This window comes from Oreochromis niloticus, linkage group LG3 (assembly GCF_001858045.2).
Source record: "Oreochromis niloticus isolate F11D_XX linkage group LG3, O_niloticus_UMD_NMBU, whole genome shotgun sequence".
In the NCBI taxonomy this organism is placed as follows: Eukaryota; Metazoa; Chordata; class Actinopteri; order Cichliformes; family Cichlidae; genus Oreochromis; species Oreochromis niloticus.
The window spans coordinates 15,997,736-16,022,002 of record NC_031967.2 but is presented as its reverse complement, the minus strand read 5'-3'; the positions used below and the strand labels follow the sequence as shown (position 1 = coordinate 16,022,002).

Below are 24,267 nucleotides of genomic sequence, written 5' to 3'. Positions count from 1 at the left end.
CCCACAGCCACCATTTCCGAAAAAGTGCTTAGTCTAAACCAGAGAAAGACTTTTGCCACTGCAGACACGTGTTTTTACAGGCTGACACTTTATCAACACATGTGATACAAGTTTATAACGCTTCTAAATGCGTAACTAAAAAAAACTGACTCCCAAAAAATCTTTGAGAAAATATTGTGAAAAACGTGTTCTACTGTATCCAAAAGGTCCTTCCTTTCAACACGGAAAACAGAAAAATGAGGTCAAAATACATATATATTTTTAAAAAAAGGTGTTTCGTTGGTCTGATATAGAGAGTAGATCAACCTAAACTCTGGCTCAACTTACCTCAAACTAGTGTGGCAACTTTCGCTCAACTACTTTCATCTGATATTCAGTTTCTTTAAAAAGTACAACATATAAACACTACGCCGATAATATCCCGCTGATGGGAAGTGACATGCAACTGTAAGAATGTATAAAAATGTCAGTTGTGTGCTCTCGTGAGCTTATTTCACGCACACAGGAAGTTATGCTCGGCTCTCTACAGTCTCCTTTTGTGCACCGTTAAAAGAAAGAGGAAGTTTTCTGTCACCAGCTGAGTGCGTTCACATGCTGCGCACCGCCACACTCAGCCAGCGCGCAGAGGAGAGGGCTTGTTTTTCGGCTATGGATGTCTACCAGGAGGCTGTGCAATATCTGGAGTCACAGAACATACCAGGTGAGAGCAGATTTAACCTGAATGTTCCAGCTGTTTTCTTGTTTTGTTTGCTGGGAGGGGAAAAAAACAACTTAAAAAAAGCTCTGCTATTAATACTTTTTCAAAGACAGAAAGAAAAAAACAGAAGGAGATGTGAGAAATTGTGAGCTTTTCTCCCTCTGACTGAACAGTGTCTGCTGCAGTGGCAGAAGAAGCTGATGTCTTGGAGGAGGACGTTTTCCCAGAGGAGGCAGTGTCCTGTTTTCTCTCCCCGCTGAACACTGAGAGCGTGGACTTCCCTGACACCCCTGTGAGTTCACGACTCCAGTGTTTTGTATCACTCTGCGGACTCTGTACCTTCTTGAGTTTGTCTTCTAGACTGCATTTAGTTTTGCAGTACTTGTATTTTCATGATGAAAATAGAGAAGGATCAATGGCCTAGTGGGAAGTACATATAAAAATATCTCTAGCACTATAGTTTTCACCTTTTATACGTATGTAAATTTGAAAGCAACCAACACAGAACAGAAAGTAGACAGAGTGAAGCAGTGAAGTTTTGCTACATATTGGTAAAACTGACCTTTCTGGCTATTATGTTGTTAAAAAGACACAATTGCAGGTAGCACCCAGGAAGACAAACAGGGAGAAATCTAACTTTGTGTTGCAAAATCTAGAACAAAGGTGCCTTAAAGAGTTGTAGTGTGATTCCCATGTTTATCTGACTTATGCTTGAGTGGCAGTTACATCTCAGGAAGCTCTCGCATCATATACAAAAAAACATAAAAAAAAATTAAAACATCGTACAAACCTGTGAAACTCCAACAACCTGTATGAGATTCGTGAGAAAAGGCCTGAAGCTCGATTTGCCCTTCGTGACTTGCTTTAGCCACGGGACTTTAACAGGAACGTCTAACGTTCTGATTCACCCTGAAAGTCCTGCGGTGATGATAACTTTGGCCTTTTTTTTCAGATGTTAGCATCGCAAATTTTGTAAAAACTCTTTGACAATAACCTTGAGTCTGAGGGGGCGCTGTGATGTATTCTCATGCTTTGCACACCTGTGATCCAGACAACATGCAGCAAGGAGGAATGGTTGGAGAGGAGGCTCACGGTGCTGAAAGGCATCCTGGAGAGCGAGGAGATTTACCTCAGAGAGCTGGACACCCTGTTGATGGTAACATTAACCCACACAGACACAAGTACAAATTTGCATTTCTCAGTTCTTATGTTTAGCTCTCTGTTCTCGTTAGTCAAAGACAGGTGTGTCATCACTTGTTCACTGTACTGAATATTATTTTACAACAATAAAAACTATTAGACTATTAATGTTTCACTTCTGCTTTGTTGTTCAACTGTAACCACACTTACTATAATGATTTAGCCTGTTCTTGGTTAGTTAACATTACCTTTTTTTTAACATGTTACACAGGATCATGTCCAGCAATCACATATAACAAAGTCTTGATTATTCAGCTTCCTTCTTTAGTGGTTAATAGATTGTTCTCCTTTGTGGATGAGGCTTCCCCTTTTCTTTTTATAAAACTATTGAAACCACTCCCATGTACAAAGTAAACATGTAGCACAAGGTGCAAGAAGTTACCTTAGCTTTACGTGGCTCTGAACGAGGGGCAGACAGTTTTTAACTCTCATTGGTGCTTGTTTTTTTCTTTTGGGGCGATCGTGGCTCAAGAGTTGGGAGCTCGCCTTGTAATCGGAAGATTGCCGGTTCGAGCCCCGGCTTGGATAGTCTCGGTCGTTGTGTCCTTGGGCAAGACACTTCACCCGTTGCCTACTGGTGGTGGTCAGAGGGCCCGGTGGCGCCAGTGTCCGGCAGCCTCGCCTCTGTCAGTGCGCCCCAGGGTGGCTGTGGCTACAACGTAGCTTGCCATCACCAGTGTGTGAATGTGTGCGTGAATGGGTGGATGACTGGATGTGTAAAGCGCTTTGGGGTCCTTAGGGACTAGTAAAGCGCTATACAAATACAGGCCATTTTACCATTTTGTAAACTAAAGTACAGGTGTGCTCACTTTGCATACACTCATCATGAGTGTGAATGTCATGGTAATCTTGCGCTGCTATTCCAGCACCACTGATAGCAAAACAGCCCCAGGCCATGATGCTATCACCACCATGCTTGACAGGTAGTGCAGTGTTCTCAGGTTTGAATTCATCTTTATTCCTCCAAAAACTATTCTTGTCATATTGGCCAAATAGTCTGACCACAAAACTTTCTACCAGAAGGCATTTGGCTTGCACATGTGGACTACTGCAAATTTTAATTGAGCTTATTCAATTTTGAGGATTGAGGATTCAATTTTGGAGCAAGGTCTTTTTCCTTGCTTGCCACCCTCTCAGTCCACGTTGATGTAAAACTTCACTTCACTGTGGACAGTAACTCTGGTGTTCCAGCCAAAACATTCTCACTCCCAAAGCATAACATATTATGCTATGTGACAAATCGTTGGCATGTTATCTTTCTGTTTGGACTCAGTCTGCATATGTACATTTATTTTAATCGCTTTGGAAGACGCCACCTAACACCATCAAAGTTGTGGTTAAGGTTAGAGATAAGGTTATGGTTAGCATTAAGGTTAGGGTTAGGGCAGGAATACATGGCTGGAACAGCTGTAATCCGCAGCAGTGTCATTCTGTTGGATTTCATCCACAACCCGGCGCGTCCCGTGGGAAAGCAAAAGGTTACCTTCGCGTTCCCAATGGACGCCTCGGGATGTGACAAATCGTTGGTATGTTTTGCGTCGGGAATGAGAATGGGCTGGTTCCAGCAGTCTCCAGTTCATTGTAGGCTCGAGCTTTAGTGGGTTGTTGCTGAGCATCCTAACCAATTCCCTCTTGTCTGACTGTTTGGATCTTCTTCCATTTCTTGGGAAAGAGGAGACGCATCCAAATAACTTGCACTAAGTACAATTGTTTGAAGTGACGATCTTAGAATCTGCAGTCGTGCAGAAATGTCTCAAAGAGACTTGTGCAAATCTGCAGTTCTCCTTCTCAGAGTTTCACTGGGTTCCTTGGACTTTCCCATTGCTCTGAGTGTTGGCCAACCAAATGCCAATAAGCGCTATCAAACAAAATTAAGTCAGGAAATGATGACGCAATAACGAGTGCCTGAATCTATTTTTCTTTCTCTTTTTAGGGCTATTAATAACAACAGCTACACTCATTTCCCCATTCCTACAGTTTCTGACTCATTTAACATAAGACAAGAAAAAAGATGTGAGAAATGAAATGAAATTGTGCGGTTGATCCTTTAGCATGGCTGCTGTGTTTTGTGCAGTTGTGAGCTGACCACCGTGCTCTTATCACTGAGAGACTAAATGTAACATTTGGTATGCACTTCCGGTTATCGTGGTGGTTTGCATGTATGTGCCAAAGGCAACGAGATGGTTGAATAAAGCTTTGCAAGATGTATCACATGTGAACTGCACGTTTCACACATTCATGTCCTTCTCACTTCACCACAGCCTATTTCTCTTTTCAGCATACCACATTGTTCTTCTTTCTCACCCACACTGGCTGCCATTTAACACAACTTTTATTTTTTTTAATTGTTTTGCTGTCTAGCCCATGAAGGCTCTGCGGGCTTCAGCTGGGACCTCTCAACCAGTTCTGTCCAGCCAGCAGGTCCAGACCGTTTTCTACCAGGTGCCTGAGCTCAGAGACGTGCACCAAACGTTTTACACAGGTCTGAAAGCCCGTTTGAGTGCTTATGACCAGACTGAGATCAGCACTGGTAACGAGACAGAAATAAGATGCAGAGGCTTTGAGCTGGTGGTCGGGGACCTGTTCCAGAAAATGGTAAGTTTTTTGTTTGCATTGTATGTTATGCTTCAGTTGTGGAAATCCACAGACAGATAAACGACAGTTCCCTAATGGTTCAGTAGTTACTCTCCATTCTCCTTTTTGAGAATCATCAGTTAGCGTAACATGCATGCCGTTAGATTGTTGGAGGAAGTTGTGGGATAATCCGCACATGGACAGGGAGAATTAGGCCTCAGCTAGCCAGATGTTTGAAGGAGGAACTTTCTTCCTGTGAGGCGGCAGTTCTAACCACAGTGTGACTGATACTTTTTTTCTGAGCCCACGGTGGCTCTCGTTAAATGTGTTTTAAGTGACAGCAGGCAGCTGTTTTAAAAAAACAAACACTCCATTGTACACTGAGCAATTATTTGCTAAGCCATAGGCTCTGTATTTACGGACTTTACTATGATCACAGAGGAGCCTTTAACCACATATTTTATCAGTTGAGTCAATGAAGATCAGCAACACAGACAAAACGAGCACAGCTTCCTGCACAAACGCATTAACATAGTCATTGAAGTGGTCAAGCTTGAATATCAATCTGACATCAGATGTTCTGCAGAAATGCTTTTCTGGAACAGACACTGAACTTCTGATTGATGCCAATCGCAGCTGCTCAGCTTAAAACGGTGCTTACTGGGTAAAGATAAGCGCGTAATGTCCACATTCATTTGTAGCTTCATTGCTGCAACAACCTCACCTGAGTTGGTGTGCTATGGACACATCTGAATCAGTCATACAAATCAAACACTAACACACACACAACTAATTTTATTCTGTTTATGAAGTTACACACAAACAGGAAATAGGGACAACAAAGCTTAATGCAGTCGTCAATTTTATACATATATATATTAGCCTCCTTATCTTGTAGAGCAGGGGTGTCAAATATAAGGATCGTCTTTGGAAAACATTTTGTAGGAGATCAATTTTAGACTTTTAACTGTATTTTCATAAAATTTACAGCATCTCCTACAGATAAAAACCTCCCATACAGCATTTTGTACTATAGTGGCAAAGTAACCGATAAACAATTAAATGACAATGAAAAAAAAAACAGGAACATTCATATCTACCATAAAAAGATCTGGTTTTTACAATGTGTCCACAGAAAAATCATTTCTGTGTAATGATAAAAACAATCCCCTACCAGAACTTATTCTGTGATTTTATTTCTTACAGTTAAACCCAATACTACACTAGTATTTATTTATCATTTTATAAAACTGAGACATGTTGTTGAAATTGCCCTTCTTTTTCTCATATAAGATATGTCAGGGATTAAATGTGCAGTTAAACGTCTTTACATTGACAGAAAAGAAACTGTCATCCGTCTGGTTGACTTGAGATGAAAAGCTGTGGCCTGCAACGTAAAATGAGTTTGACTTCCCTGTTGCAAACGGTCGTGGTGGAGGGACTATATCCCCGCTGACATTAGGCAAGAGGTGGGCTTTACCCTAGCAGGTACCCTAAACTATTAAAACATATCTGTTTGCAGTTGCTGTGCATTTTAAATGTGGGAGTGGTTCAGTTCTTGATTGTGTTTGATTATTCTAAATTGGGCATAGGTGTCAATGTGTGGCAGCGAGATGATACCAATGCAGGACACAGAGCCATCTGAAGCGCCACAAAAAGTGAGCCTTCATTGGCTGACCCAACAAAAAGCTAAAGGGGAAAGAACAAAAGATCCCAAAGAACATTAGAGTCAAGAGGCAGACACAAACTGACCATATACTGTACTATACACATGCATATGAGCGGGTGATTGGAGGAAACAGTCAAACACAGATGACTACAATGAAAGATAAAGTTGATAACAATGAAAAGGAGAAGAGCAGAAAGTAAAACCAAAGCAAGACAACAGAGAAAACTAACCTTCAATAAAACAGGAAGTAAGAATGAGTCAAATAAAGGCAGGCATGACGACTAATGCTAAACATGATGACAGAGGCAAGAGAACACAAAAGCAGGGAGAACAAAGAAATGCAACAAAACCAACAAATACAGCAGTGACCAAAGGACAACAAGTGCTTTACCAAAACCTGAGAGCATGATATAGGCGTGAATGAGAGGAGGATAATGAATCGAATAAAGTGCTGTAAGGATCTACTGTAAAGTGCTACGAGTCCTCATTAAGACAAGAAACTGGCTGCAATACACATTGTGGTACAGCTAGCATACATTTCCAGACACTTTGATCATTTTCTGAAGACAATATGACTCTTCAAGTCTCATATTGCGATGAGTCACAGAGACGTGGTGTGACAGATGGCTGAATTCCATCTGGCTGTTTCAGTTTTAGGTTTGCTGTTATTATTTTACTGTAATGGAAATGAGCTTTTGTTTGTTGTATGTAACTCAGGTTTTGTCCAGTGACTCTGGTGAACTTTAGCTATAAAGGCCAAAATCGTCTTTAAAAAATCTCCCCCAGAAAGATACGGCTGACAAAAGGGAAGCATGACATTCACAGAAGTGTCATTTTTCCTGTTTCTGACTAAAAGTTTAGACATTGGGTTAAAATGTTTGCACACCAGGCAATTTTAGATGGCGATAAACAGCCTGAACTGTTGCAGATTTATTCAGGCTATTTATCAAGCGTCACACAGCTATATGTGCATCGAGGTTAGACTTTGGAGTCTTTTCATTCAGTGTGTTTTACCTTTGCAGGTGAGCCAGATTGGTCTGTATGGTGGCTTCATTGAAAACTACGTGAAAGCTGTTGAAGTGGTTAGGAAGTGCACACACTCAGACCCTCGCTTCCGAACTCTGGCCGAGGTACTAAAAACCCTGCACTCGCACAGTAACATTTAGCTGAGTCACACAGCATCACTGTTACTGCATCTTCTGCTGCTTTTTCAGAGCATGATGTCTAACAACGGCACAGACAAAGCTCGGACTACATACACATTTGAAGGTACTTAGAATAAAATGTGATTTTTAAATTTTTGTTGTTGTTTTTTTTTTTTACAAAATACATACATGTCTGCCAGGGTCTAATAGCTGTGTTTGTGTTTATAGCTCTTCTTTACAAGCCCTTGGACAGAGTTACAAAGACCACATTAGTGCTGCAGGTAAAACATGGACGATTTTATTAATATCCTCCTCTTAGAGTTTTTTAAATCGCTCTGGTGTTTGATTGCATCATTTTTCATTAAGAATCCCTACTTTTTTTTTTCCTGAAGCAGGAGCTCTTTCTTGTTTTTTTTCTGATTTGGCAAACTCTGTCATCTTGTAGGATCTCCTGAAGACGACGCCAACAGAGCATAGAGATTACACAGCCTTACAGGAAGCTCTGAGATTGTCTCGCAGCTTCCTGTCTGGTGTCAACGAGAGTTCACAAAGTAAACGGGAGGTCACATTAAGTCGTGGGATGGTGAGTGTAGTCTCCAACCCGATCCCTTCAAATGAATATGGAGAAATGTTATATAGGACGTATCCCCTGCTGAATACATGCGCCCATATTACAACATGTCTGTGTGTGTGTACTCTCCCAGAGACGCCAGCTAATGCGAGATGGCTTTGTGGTGGATGTGAGTGAGGGTGAACGCAGCCTGCGTCACCTCTTCCTTTACACCGACCTCCTGCTGTGCACAAGATTTAAACATGCAAATAGAGGGTGAGCTTAGCACGAGAGCACATTAAGGCTTGTGGGGAATGTGGTCAACCTGCAACATGCAGTGTTCATGTGCCTTTTCACAGTTAAAAAGGAACCCTCTTAAACCTGTTTAAAGGTGTCGAAAGACTTGCAAAAAAACCCAGAAATCTCATGACGCCTGTGTGTGCTGTGTTTCTCCTAGGAAGCAGGACCAGTACAGATTCTGCTGGTATCTGCCCCTCGCCGGTCTCAAACTTCGCTGGGTTGCAGACAAGGAACGGCCGCCAGAAACCAACGCGCGCTTACACAACATACGAACAAAGATGTACGTCCTGCGTCAGCAGCTACTACAGCAGCTCCGGCAAAATCCGGTGTGTGTTTATGACACAGAGAGTGAGAGAGTAACCAGATGACTGAAATGTAAACTTTTCTGGTAGCACTTCATATTACCGCCTGCAACCTACATTTAACAACGGGGTTTTTTTTTTGTCTAGTACCTAAACATACTCATCAGTCTGCACAGTAGAATAAGGGAGTAACAACTTTTAGTTTTACAGGAAAGAAGAAACAAATAATTGAAATAACTTTTTAAAGTAACCAGACAATGAGATAATGGTGATACTTAGGTATGACCGCCTAAATTCACAAAACATACATTACAAATGTCAGTAACTTCTTATGAACTGTCACTGCATTTCTCTGTATGAAGAAAACATCCAGGAGCCTGGCAGCCCGTAGCCAGAAGAAACTGGAACAAATGGAGCTGATGTTGCTCACACACTTGATTGCTTACAGACTGGAGCTGCACAGCCCCAGTGGCAAGGTATACGAGCGCACACACATCCTAATGTAGTTCACTTAAGTCCTAAACAACAGATTAAGATTACACAATGGCCTGTTTTTCTCTCATCACAGAGTCACGCTCTCCTCTTCTCCTCTCTCTATGAACTAGAAGAATGGAGGCAGGCCATACACAAACTCACCACAACTAGTGAGTACACAGCTTTTGACCACTCTGGAGTGTAATTACTCTGCTAATCTATTTGTAGCTTTTCAAGCACTGTTAAGTCTTTGTGGCCAGCTGTATGTCATGAAAGTTTAATTCAAGTGATTGAAGTCAATCTCGCCCCGGAGCATATTTTTAATTAGTTTAGTAGCTAAATAATAAACTAAACATAATTAATTATTTAGTTTAATTTATTAACATGTGTATTTACTTATTAAAATACCATCTTCTGTTGTGCTGCTAGCAGGTTGTGTATAAGAGTTGAGGGGGTTGTTTAAAGTGAAGCTGTAACATCTTTAACAATTGACTTAGGAGAGAAGAGATGTGAAATGTCTCATGGACAGCATGCGGTTTCTTTTTATAAAATGCCTACTTATTATGTTTAAGGAAGTTGAGGGTCTTAGAAAATGTTCTGTAGGTCATGTGAGGCAGTGTTGCATCATTTCCACGTGTAAAAAAAGAAAAGACAGAAAAAGGGCTGTATTTAATATTTTCATCATGTCTCTAGTAAAGTGCATACTTGTTTCTGGCCATTATACGCTGGTTATAATACTAGCTAGCTTGGATGCTATGCATGGGTACATCGCAGAGCCAGATAACAGCTAATTGTGAGCTGTTGTGTTATTGTGTGAGCTACCACACACTCACTGATGACTTCATTAGGTACAGCTGTTAAAATGTGTGTTTACTCGTATCTCATATCGGATATCTCATCAGAACACCACATGATATTAACTTGCATTTAAGCTTGTAGCCATTGGTCAAGGTCGCCTGCTGAATTTCAAAGTGATCATCAGAATGAGGAAGAAATGTGACATAGAATGTGTTGCGGTTGTTTGTGTCAGACGGGCTGCTCTGAGTATTTCAAAAACTGCTGATATGCTTGGATTTTCCCACAAAACCATCTATAGGGTTTATAGAGAATTGCATGAAAAAGAGAAAATATCCAGTAAGTGGAAGTCCCCTAGTTGATTTCAGAAGTCAGAGGAGAATGGCTGAAGTGCTTTGAGCCGACAAGAATGCAACAGTAACTCAAAGAACCACTTGTCAAAACCAGGGTGTGCAGAAGAGCGTCTCTAAATGCACAACATGCTTGGACGTTATAGCAGCAGAAGACCACACCAGGTGCCACTCCTTTCAGCTAAAGGAAACTGAATCTTATGTGCTCACCAAGATTAGATAATAAAATGCTGCCTGGTTTGATGAGTCAGATGTTCACATCAGAATTGGACATGAACAACATGAATGCATGGCTCAATCCTGTTTTAAATTAACAGTTCAAGCTGGTAGTGGTAGCATTTTCTTGGTGCACTATGGGTCCCTTAGTACTAATTAACATCACTTAAATCCCATAGCCATATTTCTTTTAAAATGGGAGTAGTTGGGAGCTGACTCGCTTTTGGAATCAGCCTCAAGTAGTCATTATGAGGAATGGCAGTTTAGGGCTTTTTTTTTTGCAGCCTGCCTTTTATATGCTTTATTTTTTGAGCTTTAATTGAGCTGAGCTTCAAGTTTCTCTGACTGGGGTCCAGACTAATGTGTTACTCTTCTGTCAGCTGATTGTTATTTGCTTTGTGTCATGTTTGCCAGACATAGAAACTGTCCCTCCAGACTTGCTCACGTTGACCAGTTCGTGTGTGAAGTTGAGAATGACCCAGCAACCACCTCTACATAGCACTAACGCCGGTACACATCTAAGACTCACGTTTTTCTCACCACACAATCACATCTGTGTCTGAAATGCAATACACTGTGTGAGGTTCTCTCTTTGATCTTTACATGAGACCCACAATACCTTTTACCACAGCTTTCCTCGTGTATGTCCTGTATTACCATTACGCTTTTATTCAGCATGAATAAATCCAGTGAGATTTGTCTCTGTCTCTTTCCTCAGGACTGAACGAGGAGTCGTTATGTGGGACTTTGAGTGTGGCCATTGATTCTGCTGTTGGCCTACAGGAGCCAGCTTGTATGCTTTGCAATATTTAGCAATTTTGAAGCATCATGAGAGACTGGGATGTCTTCTGTCTGAGCTAAATAGTCTTTGGGTCATTAATGATTCTCTCTTTCTCACTCAGGTGTGTATGTGTGTGTGGAAGTGGATGGCTTCAAGTTTTACGATCAGCAGACACAGACACACTCTTCAGTCCTCAGCCTAAACCCACACTGGGACCAGGTTAGACTCAAGCCCTTCGAAATATGAAATAACACATTTGGCTTTAATATTGAGCTAAGTAAAGAAAATAAGAGACATCAGAGCATTTGAGGAAAAGTCCTGCTATCTTCTAGATGGGATTTGTCAACCAGTTCAAGGTAGAAAATTCTTCACTTCTTCTTCATGTCTAGACAGTATCCGACATGATGTCAGGCTTGAGCTTAGGGGATTAAAAAAGTCTGCACTTTTGGTGTGACAATACCATGCTTTAAACATTATCAGAGGCAGTAAAATCGAAACTAAATCCAACTAGTAGGCAGAAGTGAAGGATTCAGAATAAGACATAAATTCTCCTGATGCAGCTTAAGAAAGTTAGTCTTTTTTCATTGTTAACATGTTTGTTTGTTTTTTCAAACAGGAGCTGTCTTTCCAGGTGGACGGTGCACAGAACTTGAGGGTGTTATGTGTGAGTCAGTCAAATGGACAGGATGATACTGTTCTGGGAAAAAATACAGTAAAGGTACGGAGATGCCAAAGAACTTCACCTTTATCTTTATTAACATCAGTAAGCTGGTTCTCAATATAATATTAAACATATAATCCAAGATCTTTCCCAGCAACACTGAAGAAAAAAAATATATGTTAAAAATGGTTTTTAACAGTTGTTTAAAACTCAAACAAATGTGTTTCTCATAGTGACAAACCGATTAATGTCTATTTTGGGTTTGAGCCCACAGAAACTGCGGTTCATGCTGCAACAGGACTCCACCCTTGTCACTCTCCTTGAGCTTTTTTGTGATAAATGGGGGTTTGTCCGGGATATTTAATACCAATTAGTGAAAATGGAGTTTGAGTCAGTGTTGATGGCTAACTTAGCTTGTACTTTTCTAAATGCATGCATTTGCATGTGATCATTGGTTATTATTAATCTCTGGCTTGAAATGAATTGAATGGAATGATTAGCTGAGTTGCTAAGTACTTTTACTGTTTGGCATCATGGCCATTTGTTGCAAACTGGCTCAAAATAGATGACGAGATAACAGTTCCTACAAGAGGTTTTATCAAATAAAACATCTTAAACATAAAAACATTTTAAATATAAAATACCTAAGACACAAACATCAAAGTGGGTGATGACAGGTGGAGTGAAAGCAGAAGGGAAATGCAGGCAAGTGTCTGGGCTTCAGGTACAAATTTTAAACTACAGCAACAGTAGTGCAAAGTTTGCAGTGACAGTAGGAGAGACCTGCCCTCCCTAAATGGGCCCCACTCACTCCCATTGTAAGCGATGAAAGCCACTCAGCGGAAATGAGAAGGAGTTATCCCTGGGTGAGTGAGAAAAAGAAGAAGAGAAAAGAGGAAGAGAAAAAGGAAAAAAAAGGAAGCTTTTTTGTTTTTGGAGCAATCAAATTAATCATAGATAACTAAAGGCTTAAATAACATTAAATAACTGTGCAAGACAGACAGAATAATAGAGCATCACATTATTTGTTTTTGTTTATTTTGATGTTCAGTAATATTTAACTTGGCTATCAGAGTAGCCTAATGTGTTCTCTGCTGGAGATTATGAGATTGGGCCCAGTGGTCAGGGCACCTGCAGTCAGCTTGTTTGGGTTAACTTGTTAGTGTTAACATTTCATAACCAATTAGCTTGGTCCTTTCTATTTCCAAAATAAATTTGGTTGTATAATCATTAGTCATAATTAACCTCTGGCCTCTCTTTTGTCACGTCTTCTTCCCCTAACCCCCACATGGTCACTGCCGATGGCTGGCCCTCCCTGAGCCTGCCAGAGGTTTCTTCCTGTTAAAAGGGAATTTTTCCTCCCCACTATCCTCAGCTGTTTGCTTATAGCGGGTCATTTGATTGTTGGGGTTTTCTCTTTATTATTACTATATCATTACTGTTGTTTTATAGAACTGATGTTTTAGGTGTCAGATCATTTATAACGAGGTAATGAATGTTCTTTGAATTTTTGCTTGGGGCTCCAACAAACCCTCAAATTGCCACTGAATGGAAGAGACAGAGAGTAAATAGTTCTTTTTGGTCAAGTTTTATACCCTAGGTTTTATAGCCTAGGTGAGCTACATTACCTGATGACCCTTCTATGTCAGGCAGTTATCAGTAAGAGTAGGCCAGGACATCCTTGAGACAACAGTAGGAGTGTCACATATTCTAGGTTAACCAATAGTGCATTGGACATTGTCTAAACTTGACCTTTGGCACACATAGCACATGAGGACCTATCCCAGCTACCATAGGGCAAGAGGCAGGCTACATAGAGACAGACATATTGCTTTATTTTCTGTCTTTTCTTGTAACTATTTTTGAAAGGTATTACATAAATGAAGCCTATTATTATTATTAATGTGGCACATGCCTTTTTTGCCAGTCCAGATATATAGGTTAGGGGTAAAAATGCCCAAGGTAATTATTTCACCAGATAGATTTTTTTCTAGCTAATGATCCTAACATTTCCTTTTTTTAAAACCCCATGTCAAGTTGAACTTTACTTTTTTCTGTATTCATCAGTTGGACTCTAAAACTCTGAATAAGCGATGGAAAAAACAGACCCTACAGCTGGGCCAGGTGGAGCTTACCCTCTCTCTGAAGTACTGTCCCCACCCACTGGGACCACCCAGCTCCACAGTTCAACAGCCGCCAATCTTTGGCGTCCCCATTGAAACCGTGGCAAAGTAAGTCCCTGCCTATCATGTCAGTGTGTCAGCTGGCCTACCCGAACAGTCTAGACACCTTGAAACTGAAAGCTGTAGCTCGGTTCAGAGTTTTATTTCCCCTGTGTGCCCTTTCGCGGAGCTAGTTTCCAGTTTAATTTGTGGGAAAGCGGATTAAAGGGAAGCAGAAGTGTGGCGGGAGTGGAGATTGAAATGAAATGAAACAGCCTATCAATCAAATGTAACATAACTTACACAATGCTTAAAAAGAACTCTCAATCCTCTGTCAGACAGGAGGGAGTGCTGGTTCCTCATGTGGTGCGATGCTGCGTGGAGGAAGTGGAGAGGAGAGGCATGGACGAGGTGGGAATCTACAGGATTTCAGGAACAACTAGTGAAATCAGCATGCTCAAGGCTGCGTTCAACACCAGTAAGAAAAACATAATGCAGAAAAATTATCTTTCTGTTGGAAAGTGCAGTGACAAGAACAGCTTTTGCAATGCAAGGAGCAAACGGGTGTGAGCTCCAGTGCTTAGACTCTTCACTCAGGTCTTCTACAACATGACCCAGACATTTTCAGCTGCCTCGTCCTCTTTCTTAAACATTATTTAGGACAGTCATTTTGTTAATAGTAAAAGTGAGAGAGAATCAGGAACTGCAGTAAAGGGAAATGACATGCATTTTTGTCTTTGAAATTGTGTGATCCTGGGTTTCATCTTCCTGCCAAATAGTGCGTCATATCAGCATGCTAAAAAGTTTTTTTCAAGTTTTGTTAGGAATTGAAAATGGATGCAGTGCGTTATTGAAACATGTGCAAACATACATGGGAGTACAGTATATAAGGTAAAAACAGCATTTGTGCAATTCTAACAAGATTAAGTCAATATTTCAACTTTATACTTCAACACAGTCTGAGCTCTCTTAGGCAGCTTGCTTGTCATTTCTGTAAGAAGTTTTCAGGAAAAGCTCTCCAGGCTTCTTTAAGGGCATTCAAAGCTCTTCTTTGGATGTTGACTGCCAGTTTAGGTGATCCCACACTGCTTCAATATTGAGGTCCGGGCTCTGGGGAGGCCAGTCTATGACTGATAGTGTTTCATTGTGTGTTTCTATCCAAGAACACTTTGACTGCAGTGTTTTTGGGATGCTGAAAAATGAAATTGAAATACCTCAGTCTTTTCTCCCTGTTTCCCTTCCTTAAGATTTCCCTTCCTTTTCACAGCCACATTTTTCGGATGAGGTTTCAGTGAACAGCTGATTGACAAACTTAAGGGTTAGATGCATATCTCAGGTCCTGTGTCAGGTCTCAGATGGAACGTTTTCCAATTTACTGTGCTGCGAATTGTTTTTTAGGCCTACTTAGCAAAAGAAAAGAAATCGGTCCAAGTGCTGGACTAAAAATGAGTGAAAAAGCTGCAAATAGCCAAAGAAAAATATTGAAAGACCTTCAGAAAACCTAGAGAACTATTGCTCAAGATCACTTGAGCAATACTTGAAAAAATGTTGCTGCTTTGAAGCAGCATAAAACAAAAACAAACAAAAAAAACAAGAAAAAGAAGAAAAAGAGAAGTGATTCCAAACTTTTGCACAGTCCTGTATGTTTGTATTTAGCAATAATGTTTTAGCACTAAACATACAGTATAACTTAAAGAGATATAATTAAAATGCTTTGTCACAAAACTGAAGGCTCAAAGAGGCATCAGTTCATTGGTTGGAGACCAAGATTTTTAAAAACTCAACTATCACCAAAATAATTAAAATAAATTTTCTTGAAATCGTAACTTTCTTCTAGGAGAAATGCTAGTGGTGACATTTGGCCTTGACTCTCAAGCCTAGGTGCAAGCCTAGGTGCAACGTCTCAGAAACATTTAGCCCATATATCTCTTGTTAGTGCTGCGCTGTGCCAAAGATAGCTGACTTTAAACCCAAATGTTTCTTCTATCTAGGAAAGAACTGACTGAAAGGTGAACACTGTCATTCTTGCTAGCGGCATGACTAAAATGTCTGTTTAGCTAAAAATACCTCATTGCTTTAAAAACTTAATAAAATGTACGCACGCATTCAAAATATCAGACAGCTTGTTCAATGAACAGCAGTGTTGGAGGATGAACACTTAATACGCAGACCAAAGTATATTATGGTCTGTTTGTCTTGTTTATCATAAGAAAAACAAAAACTCTGATTCAAAATCTTTTACCTGATGATCTATATCTGCAATGCAGTGCATACCCATACATGTTCTTGTGCCTGTGAGGAAGGAAGTGAAGGCCAAACGAAGATACCCGTAATACAGATAATTATCATTATCTGTCTCTTTTCTGATCAGATCTCCGTGAAGCGGTGACGAAGCTGAGAAGCGCAGAAGTGAACGCCGTGTCTGGTGTTCTCAAACTGTACTTCAGAGAGCTGCCTGAACCCCTGATACCCACTGAGCTTTTTCAGAGTCTGACAAGAAGTCTAGGTAAGACAACACATCCCCAGTACATGACAAAGCATATGCATACTGTATGCATACTTCACTGGAGTTTAACTCTAAACGTTTAAACTACTTACATAGTTTGTCTTTAGAACTGGTATCTCTTCACTGCAAATTCATCATCTAGAAGCTTTTTACTGCTTGTAAAGGAATGAAAAAAATGAAGCTAAAAACAATCATAGATGAATCATCTATCAAAATAGATATTCTGCTTCCTGTCAGTTTTCACGGCCTGAAAACTGAAGTCAGTTCAGAAATGCCTTAGATGTGCTTCCTTTTTAATGATGAGCAAGAGAGATCTGGCTGCATAAAGGCCGATGGCAAAACAACTGTTGATCTATGACCAGAGTGAACTGATAAGTTCTCGAACGCTAGTTTCAAGTGTTACTGAATACAGCATGATGCACATTTGCATGTGATGGTTTTCAGTAGAGCGAGAAAAGAGGAGAAAGCAGGGTACACTACAGGGTGGGCCTGTTTTACATTGTGGTTGTGGTTGATTACTCACTTGAGAGGGTTCCTGTGTGAACACAGAGGAAAGGTGCTACAGTGCGTCTTTGTTACCTCCCATAAGTGTATTTTGACCTATCTCTCTCCACTCACACCTCAGCTGGTCACAGCAGATGGCTGCCCCACCCTGAGCCTGGCACTGCTAGATGTTTCTTCCTGTTAAAAGGGTCTCCAAGTGCTTGCTCATAGGTGTTGTCTGACTGTTGGGGTTTTCTGTCTATTATTGTGGAGTCTTTACCTTACAAACAAGTGCTACCTTGAACTTGTTTTGATTCAATGGTAAATATATGAAAATGTAATTGAAATTGACCAGAACAAGAGGATAACACACAGGGTGAAGTATCTATGGTGTGCGTTTTGGTTCGTCTTCAGGACATTGTTAAGGTAAAGAAAAGAGCATTAAGATCAGTAACGTCTGCTGCCACAATATTTAGTATTATTATTAATATTTCACATTATTCTTTTATGTCTTCTGGATGTTTTAAATTGAAATCAGAAAAAAATGTTTAGGAAATGACATCTGCGGTAAATTTTTTCACAACCTTTGCTTGTGCTGTGTAACGTGCTTTAATTGTCAGAACCACCCCACGCTCACCACATCTGCTTTCAAAGCACAGTATGGCAACAGTCAAAATGCTTTGGAGATTTCACTGTGGCACCGTACAAACTAATGGGGAGCGTCCATCTTTTATATAAACTCTATTTTACATACAGGGGAAAAGGGTTTTGTATATAAACCCTGAAATTCCTTCTGCAGAAGTGAACAATAACCCTGTTTCCCATAAGCTTTAATGATATGAACAGCACCTTTAAATGATGCCCTTTGAGTCTCACAGACCCCACTTAGTTAACTGCATGCTGGCTGATTTTCATGTAGACATCCAGGATCAAAACCCACGGCTGGTCTCCATGTTGTCCCTGCTGCAGTCTTGTCCTGATGCCAACCGCCACACCTTCCTCTACCTGCTGCATCACCTCCAACGGTATGAATCAGGCACCACAGCTTCACCCATGACACGGTCATATTGGTTTAACCTTCAGGCTAATTATTAGAGTGAATTTTGCTCTCTCTGTTAGTCAAACCTGAAAAATGCTTACTTTCAAAAATATGTGGGAATATGAAAAAAAATACACTGAGCTCATTAAACAAACTGCACAAAATACTATAATGGTCAGTTAACCAGAACACCTTATACAGGGAAGTAAGAAATATAAACTTTATTTTTTATCTTTACAAATCAGCTGATATTTTCAGTCTGTGCCTAAAACTTTTTAATATTTTCAATCTTTTTTTTTTCTTCCAGAGTCTCAGAGAGGCAACACATTAACAAGATGTCTCTACTAAACCTTGCCACTGTGTTTGGGCCGAGTCTCCTACGCCCCCCGGTGGCTGGGCAGGGACACCTTGGGCCCACTGTGGATATCTCTCAGGAGGTGGTGGTACAGGTGAGTGAATACCTGAGAAAAAGAATGATGTCTGGAATTGGCCGTCTTCAACACAATGTCTGCAAATGTGTTGTATTTTATTTATTTTATTTTTTTCATGATTAATTAATGCCAAAGTGAAATAATTAGTAAAAACAAACGAAAGGTGAAAGTAAATGTCAGAGTAAAGAGCGAGCATTACTTACCAAAAAGGCGTGGTTTGAAAAGAAATCAGGAAATCACAAACCTAAACCACTGTTAGCTGGGAGTGTATAGACTACAGGTCAGGTGAGTGGGAAACTCAATAAGAGAAAATGTAATGATAAGTTGAGGTGGGGCATGAAAACAGGCATAAGGTCTAACCATCCAAACTCAACTCCCTGACTCCTTTTCTTTGGTCTCAATGGAAAAAGTTGTTAGGTCAATGAAATGTGTGATAAAGAGCCCAGGAAACAGTATGATGCCAGATGTTTTACCGTGTTGAAACTACAATGTCCAGGAAGCAGTCTACAAAATTTCCCCCTTACTTCAACCAAACTTGTTGGCACGCTGATCTCACAGAAAGAAGATCCTAGGTCTGAATCCACCAACCAGCTGGCGTCCTTGTGTGTGGAGTGTGTATGTTGGCCCTCTATGGGTACTCCAACGTCCTCCCACACTCCAAAGACATGCATGTTGGGTTACCCAATGATCTGAAAGTAGCCATAGATGAAAATGTCTCTGTCTCTATTTATCTATTTCAGAGAGGGAGGTTGGGGGCTCGAGCCTACACCAGTTAACCTGACATAAAAATTAATTTAAAAAATATCCTGAATGCTATCAATAGAGCAGTAGACTTAACTAATACAAATTCAATTACAGCAAACCTTAAAAAAACTTTGTAGTGAATGATATAAACTAGAAGCTTGATCTGAAGAGGCAGCATCTTCATTATTGTTCATATTTCAGCTCTGGGTTTAAAAAATGTTCTTAAAATTTAAAAACATACTAAAAGCTATAGTGTGAACATGAAAACATGCTTCTGTTTAACATTTATAGTATCTGTCCCACTTTTTCTGATAATTTTTGGAACAGTTTTTTTTTTTGTTTTTTTTTTGACTGATTTGTTATGAATAATTGAATTGCTCCGTTCATAAAGCATGGTCCAGCCAGTGCATCCTGTGCTAAAGGAGGTAGTAAAGGAAATGTTACCTTTCCTTGGTGTGTAGGGAATTCAAGCAGCTCCTTTTTTATGGCTGCTCAGACTATTCAGTTACACCTCGTGACTCGATCATTGACTGAAACTCCAAAAAAGTATGACATAATGACATCATCAGTTTTCAGTTTAAAATTTCAGAGTTTGTTTTCAGTTTCCAGAAATTGTGCAAAATTTTGAACTGAAATACATTTCAAAGCCCTGAGGTGTGTGATAACTTAGAAACTTGTGTCTCTTTCACCATGGACATGATGTGTGTGTGTGTGTGTGTGTGTGTGTGTGTGTGTGTGTGTGTGTGTGTGTGTGTGTGTTCAGGTCCAAGTCGTTTTCAGCTACCTGCAGTGCAACAACCTCCCTGAAGCCCAGCTCTCTCTGCCACATGACTCAGACACTGAGGATGAGGCCACCCACATATGAGACCACCAGCTGTGTCATGGCCAGAAAGACATATAAATGGTTAGAAACCACACTGAGAGACTGCTGTAAGATTACCAATAACAATAAACCTATTTATTGAATTTTAAAAAATGAGCTCTTGTGTGTTTTTGTAACATTTAAAATTTGTGAAATTTGTTGTTGAATATGTCCCGAACAGCAGCAGGTCATAAAAGACACGTCAAGCATTTAAACTGGCCAAAGTTAAAATAGTTCTCTACCTACATCACACATTATATTAAACTTACATAATATGAAGTAGGAAGCAAAGCAAACCTTTCAGTCATATCAGTATTTTCAGCATTAGATTCAGATAATGATGACTTTTCATGTCTGTTCAGTACATTCATGACCTGTTAGGTGTCCCAACAAAGTCGATTTAATTTTCAGTAAAAGGTCATCTTAAGGAATCAAAACTGAAATCTGTTCATTGTCAATTGCCTTATTTTTTTAATTCTCAGGATGACTGCCCAGGCAAAATTAAAAGCCAGTTTTTAAATTTCTGTCCTTTTCCTCATTTTTACTCAAAGCTGCTCACAGGAACTTTAGCAAAAAAGGGTGATTTTAAGTTGTTTTTTTTTTTTCAGAGTAAGTGAAGCAGGTTGCAGTGGCACACCAAGTACTGTGAAGGTGAAATGTGGTTGAGGAAAAATCAACCACATTTCATTTGTAAGAAGGTCAGCGGTCACCTCTGTGAGCCTGAAATCTAATCGGTTATGGTTCAGATCCAACTAGACGGAGTTCAGTGTGCTCCATAAAAGTCATGCACACACAAGCTCCACATACAGCACGCTGGAAGCCTCCACACACACACACAGCCCATGTTTGACCCATCTACACCACATATGGGAGTCTCTTTTCAGCCACGCCACCTGGGCAGGCCGGGCTAATGTTACCTCCAACCTTTTACCCTAGTGCCCCCGCCATCAGTCTTTTGATCGCTAATCCTGGACTCCGAGTCCAGCGCTCAGGGTACTAATAGACTGTAGAGTGTGTTTAGACACCATAAAAACATCCAGAATGAGCCCCCACCCCCAAAAAAAGAGAAACGAATGGCAGGGATCACCCTGTTGCTCCCTCCGCCATAAATCACCTGTCCCCTCTAACACGGTGGCTGCCAAAATAAGGTTCTGCTTAATGACTACAAAGACAAAACGAGCCTCCCATTGCAGACTACAAAGGGAGCAGAGCTGAGGAAGGCCTGACACATCCCAGACATTTGTGGCCAAGCAGGGACCAGACGACCGGTCAACACCTGCGACTGGTGGGAAAACTTTAATGGGAAAAGTCAAGCTGTGGCCACGTGACGGCAGGTCCTCACGGTCTCATGCAAAAACATTATACAGACGCACATGTATGCTTTGCATATTAAACCTATGAGTTCACTCCTCTTAAAATCGCCATGTTAAATACATTTAAAGGTTTAAAATGTCATTTTGGGATCTACCAGAATAGCTTTATGTGCTTTCATAGTGCAAGAAATACATTATTTTTTTACACTGTAAGTTGTCGCAGCACTTTTTTAACCCTTGAAAATCCTCTGGTTTGCTTTAATGGAGCCTTTCCCCAAAGACCAGCCTGCTCTGATTGATGAGGCATTAATTAAGTACCTGACCTGTAAGAGCGCAGTCAAGGCTGTTTAAGACATAAAGGATAACAACCTCAGAGTTCAGCTGGATAGAGTTAAACCAGGATCTAACCCAGAGCAGGAACAAAGAGAAAATCCTGCAGAAGTTACTATGTTACACAGCGCTTGTTGGAAAACCAATCTGAATTTCATTAAAATAAGTGGAGAGGTGGTTGACAGGCAAAGGAAGAACCTGTAAAATCTTGGTGTACATCCAGGTTGCTTTAAATAGACTATTAGTCTTGTAAGCCCTCTCTTTTAGAAAGAAAATCCTTTCAAAAATGCCAGTTGCAAAAAAAACCCCAAAAAAACCACACAACATGAAGACAGTCATATCTAGTGCTTTTTATTTGGTTTCAAGCTCGTATCAAAGACTCAATGGCATCTGATTGTGCGCACTACAGTTTACACAAATATTATGTGGAAAAATGTGCACATTACACCAACAGGACCTGCTCAGCCATGGAAACCATGACTCCCGGTGCACACTTTTTTTTTTGCTGATGTTAAGGACAGAAGAGGTTTGGAGCTATTACTGTGTCAGCAGCCACGCAGTCACCCGGTGACCCTGCTCTGCCACTTCATGGTTGAGTTGTTGTGGTTCTTAAACACTTTCACTTTGCAATCAAACCACTCATGGCTGATCATGAAATATGTACTAAGGAAGAAATTTCACAAACTGACTTGTTGCTCATATTCAAATGGCTCATTCCTTCACGAATGTTTGTAAAGGCAGACAGCATAGATAGGTGCTTGACTGTTGCAATGGGACTCAGTTATCGAGACTTTTCTCCATACAGTGTTGCTCTGGCCTGCTACTGGTAGCATCAGCTGCCCCTCATGCAATCACTAAGAATTTTCTGCTGTGGTTAGGATGTCAAAAATAAAAGTAATCCAGTGGATCTTCAGTTCCTCAGATGTCAGAAATGCACAAGAGTTATATCAGCAACAACTTGTTGAGTTACAGAAGTGAATCTGGAGAGTATATAAAAGTGTCAGAGTACGAAGCAGCTGCTCATTCTTTGTTTGCGGGTGTTTCCTACTAACTTCTGGAAGAGTGTCATGCACATTTGTTACATGGTGCCAAAAATAAGTGAAGGAAGACAAACCTGTACATTAAATTAGACCTTTCAATTCAGCAGCAGCGTTTTCTGAGGGATAGACTCTCACTGGTATGGAATTTGTGTATTTTCAGACATTTTATGTTCTGTAGGAAAGCATTAACCCTATAAAACCTGAACTATGAAAAACTGCCAGGAAATGTAACAGACTGAAACAGAAACAAGGAGCAAAATCCACATTATAAAATGTCGCATGCACTGTTAATAATGATACTTGATGCAAGCAATGATTTTTCTCTCTGTGGTCATATTTTTGGCAAATACTTGATCAGAAATCTTAAAGAGGAAGGGTTGGCACATGTTTGTAGTACAGTATATCCATGTGTTTGTCTACATGTGTGTGTCATGCCGTTGCTGCACTGAGCTGCGCCATGCTTGATTAGTCCTAATCTGGCCGGGAGTCGGGTTGCGGTGTCGGCGGCATGTCTGTATGGAAGGCATGTAGGCTGCAGGATCACAGGGATTGACCCTCTGCCTCTCAGGTTAACAGAAGCCCCCGTGTGTTTGTGTGTGTGCATCCTGAAAACAGTGTGACTTTCTGAACTTGGACTTCAGCTCTTGGGTGCGAGGCAAAAATTTGGAGTGTGTGTGTAGACGGGATGAGAATAGTGTTAAATGTGTGTGTGTGTGTCTGAGGACAAAGAGTACTGTGCATTGGTGTGTTTGCAAGAAGTCTAGTTGAACTTTGGCTCTGGCTGCAACACAGGAGGAATCACCTCTCGTAAAACGTGCCCTCGGCAGGCTGTAAACATAATACCACACGCTCACAAACACACACACTGCTGCTTCCCGTTCTGCAGAAGAAGAATCTGATCTCCTTTTTCCCCACATGCCACCAAAACAGGGAGCCTACCCCCATCCACAGCGCTTCAGAAAAGAACATGTTGTCAGTTTAACTGGAGCAAAGCCGCAGACTATGCGCAGCCCCTGCTGCAGAGCGAGCCACTGGCTTAAGTTGTCTGTTAGTGTCGGTGTAAGTGTGTGTGTTTGGGGAGTTTTGGGATCAAACCCTCATGTCGACAGGGGCTGCAGCGCGGAGACGACTGCTGACAGGTGCTTCCTGCAGCAACGCAGCAGGTGCTTCACACACATGCACGCACACACACACCAAGACATGATGTGCATGTGTTGACTTGCACTTTTCTTCCTCTGACACACACACATAATTTGTGTGTTACGCACTGTTAACTTTTACAGCCGCCGTGCCCTTCTCGTTTTGGTTCGTTTGGTGTTTCAGGGTGCAGAAACTCCTTTTCTTGTTTTTAGCTGCCAAAATGAAAACGTGAGATTGGATTGTTTTTGCTACAATTTGTTGTTGTTTGCAAGCTGGAAACACAAACCTGACATGAGTTATTTATCACTTTCACTGGATTTTGAAAAACAAAGAACACCAAGAAATTACTTGCAGTATGTTTGCGTCCACCTGATAATCACTCTTTTTGCTTTTAGCTATACTTTGGTCTCCACCAACTCCTGAGGACAATATCTGTTTCTAGCTACTAAATGACCCACTGTGTTTGCAGGTAGTTTTTCTGTCTGCTGTTTTGCTGGTAGTGT

The 24,267-nt window shown here is 40.8% G+C and overlaps 1 protein-coding gene across 2 annotated transcripts; it reads left to right on the top strand.

The window, feature by feature from the left end:
- The first annotated feature begins 531 nt into the window (after positions 1-531).
- On the top strand, positions 532-20,055 carry si:dkey-33c9.6 (active breakpoint cluster region-related protein). Of its 2 annotated transcripts, XM_005463849.4 has the most exons (22): positions 541-700; positions 871-989; positions 1,749-1,853; positions 4,259-4,492; positions 7,163-7,270; positions 7,355-7,409; positions 7,514-7,566; positions 7,731-7,868; positions 7,990-8,111; positions 8,293-8,461; positions 8,800-8,913; positions 9,006-9,081; positions 10,687-10,782; positions 10,991-11,065; positions 11,175-11,272; positions 11,670-11,771; positions 13,782-13,945; positions 14,215-14,354; positions 16,248-16,382; positions 17,785-17,890; positions 18,212-18,353; positions 19,843-20,055. In XM_005463849.4, the coding sequence occupies exons 1-22, from the start codon at positions 592-594 to the stop codon at positions 19,942-19,944; spliced, it is 2,562 nt and encodes an 853-aa protein (XP_005463906.1). In that variant the 5' UTR covers positions 541-591; the 3' UTR covers positions 19,945-20,055. The 2 variants fall into 2 exon arrangements, 1 of the variants encoding a protein (XP_005463906.1); XR_002060301.2 differs by lacking the exons at positions 18,212-18,353; positions 19,843-20,055 and having other exon boundaries at positions 532-700; positions 14,219-14,354; positions 17,785-17,851.
- The last annotated feature ends 4,212 nt before the right edge of the window (positions 20,056-24,267 follow it).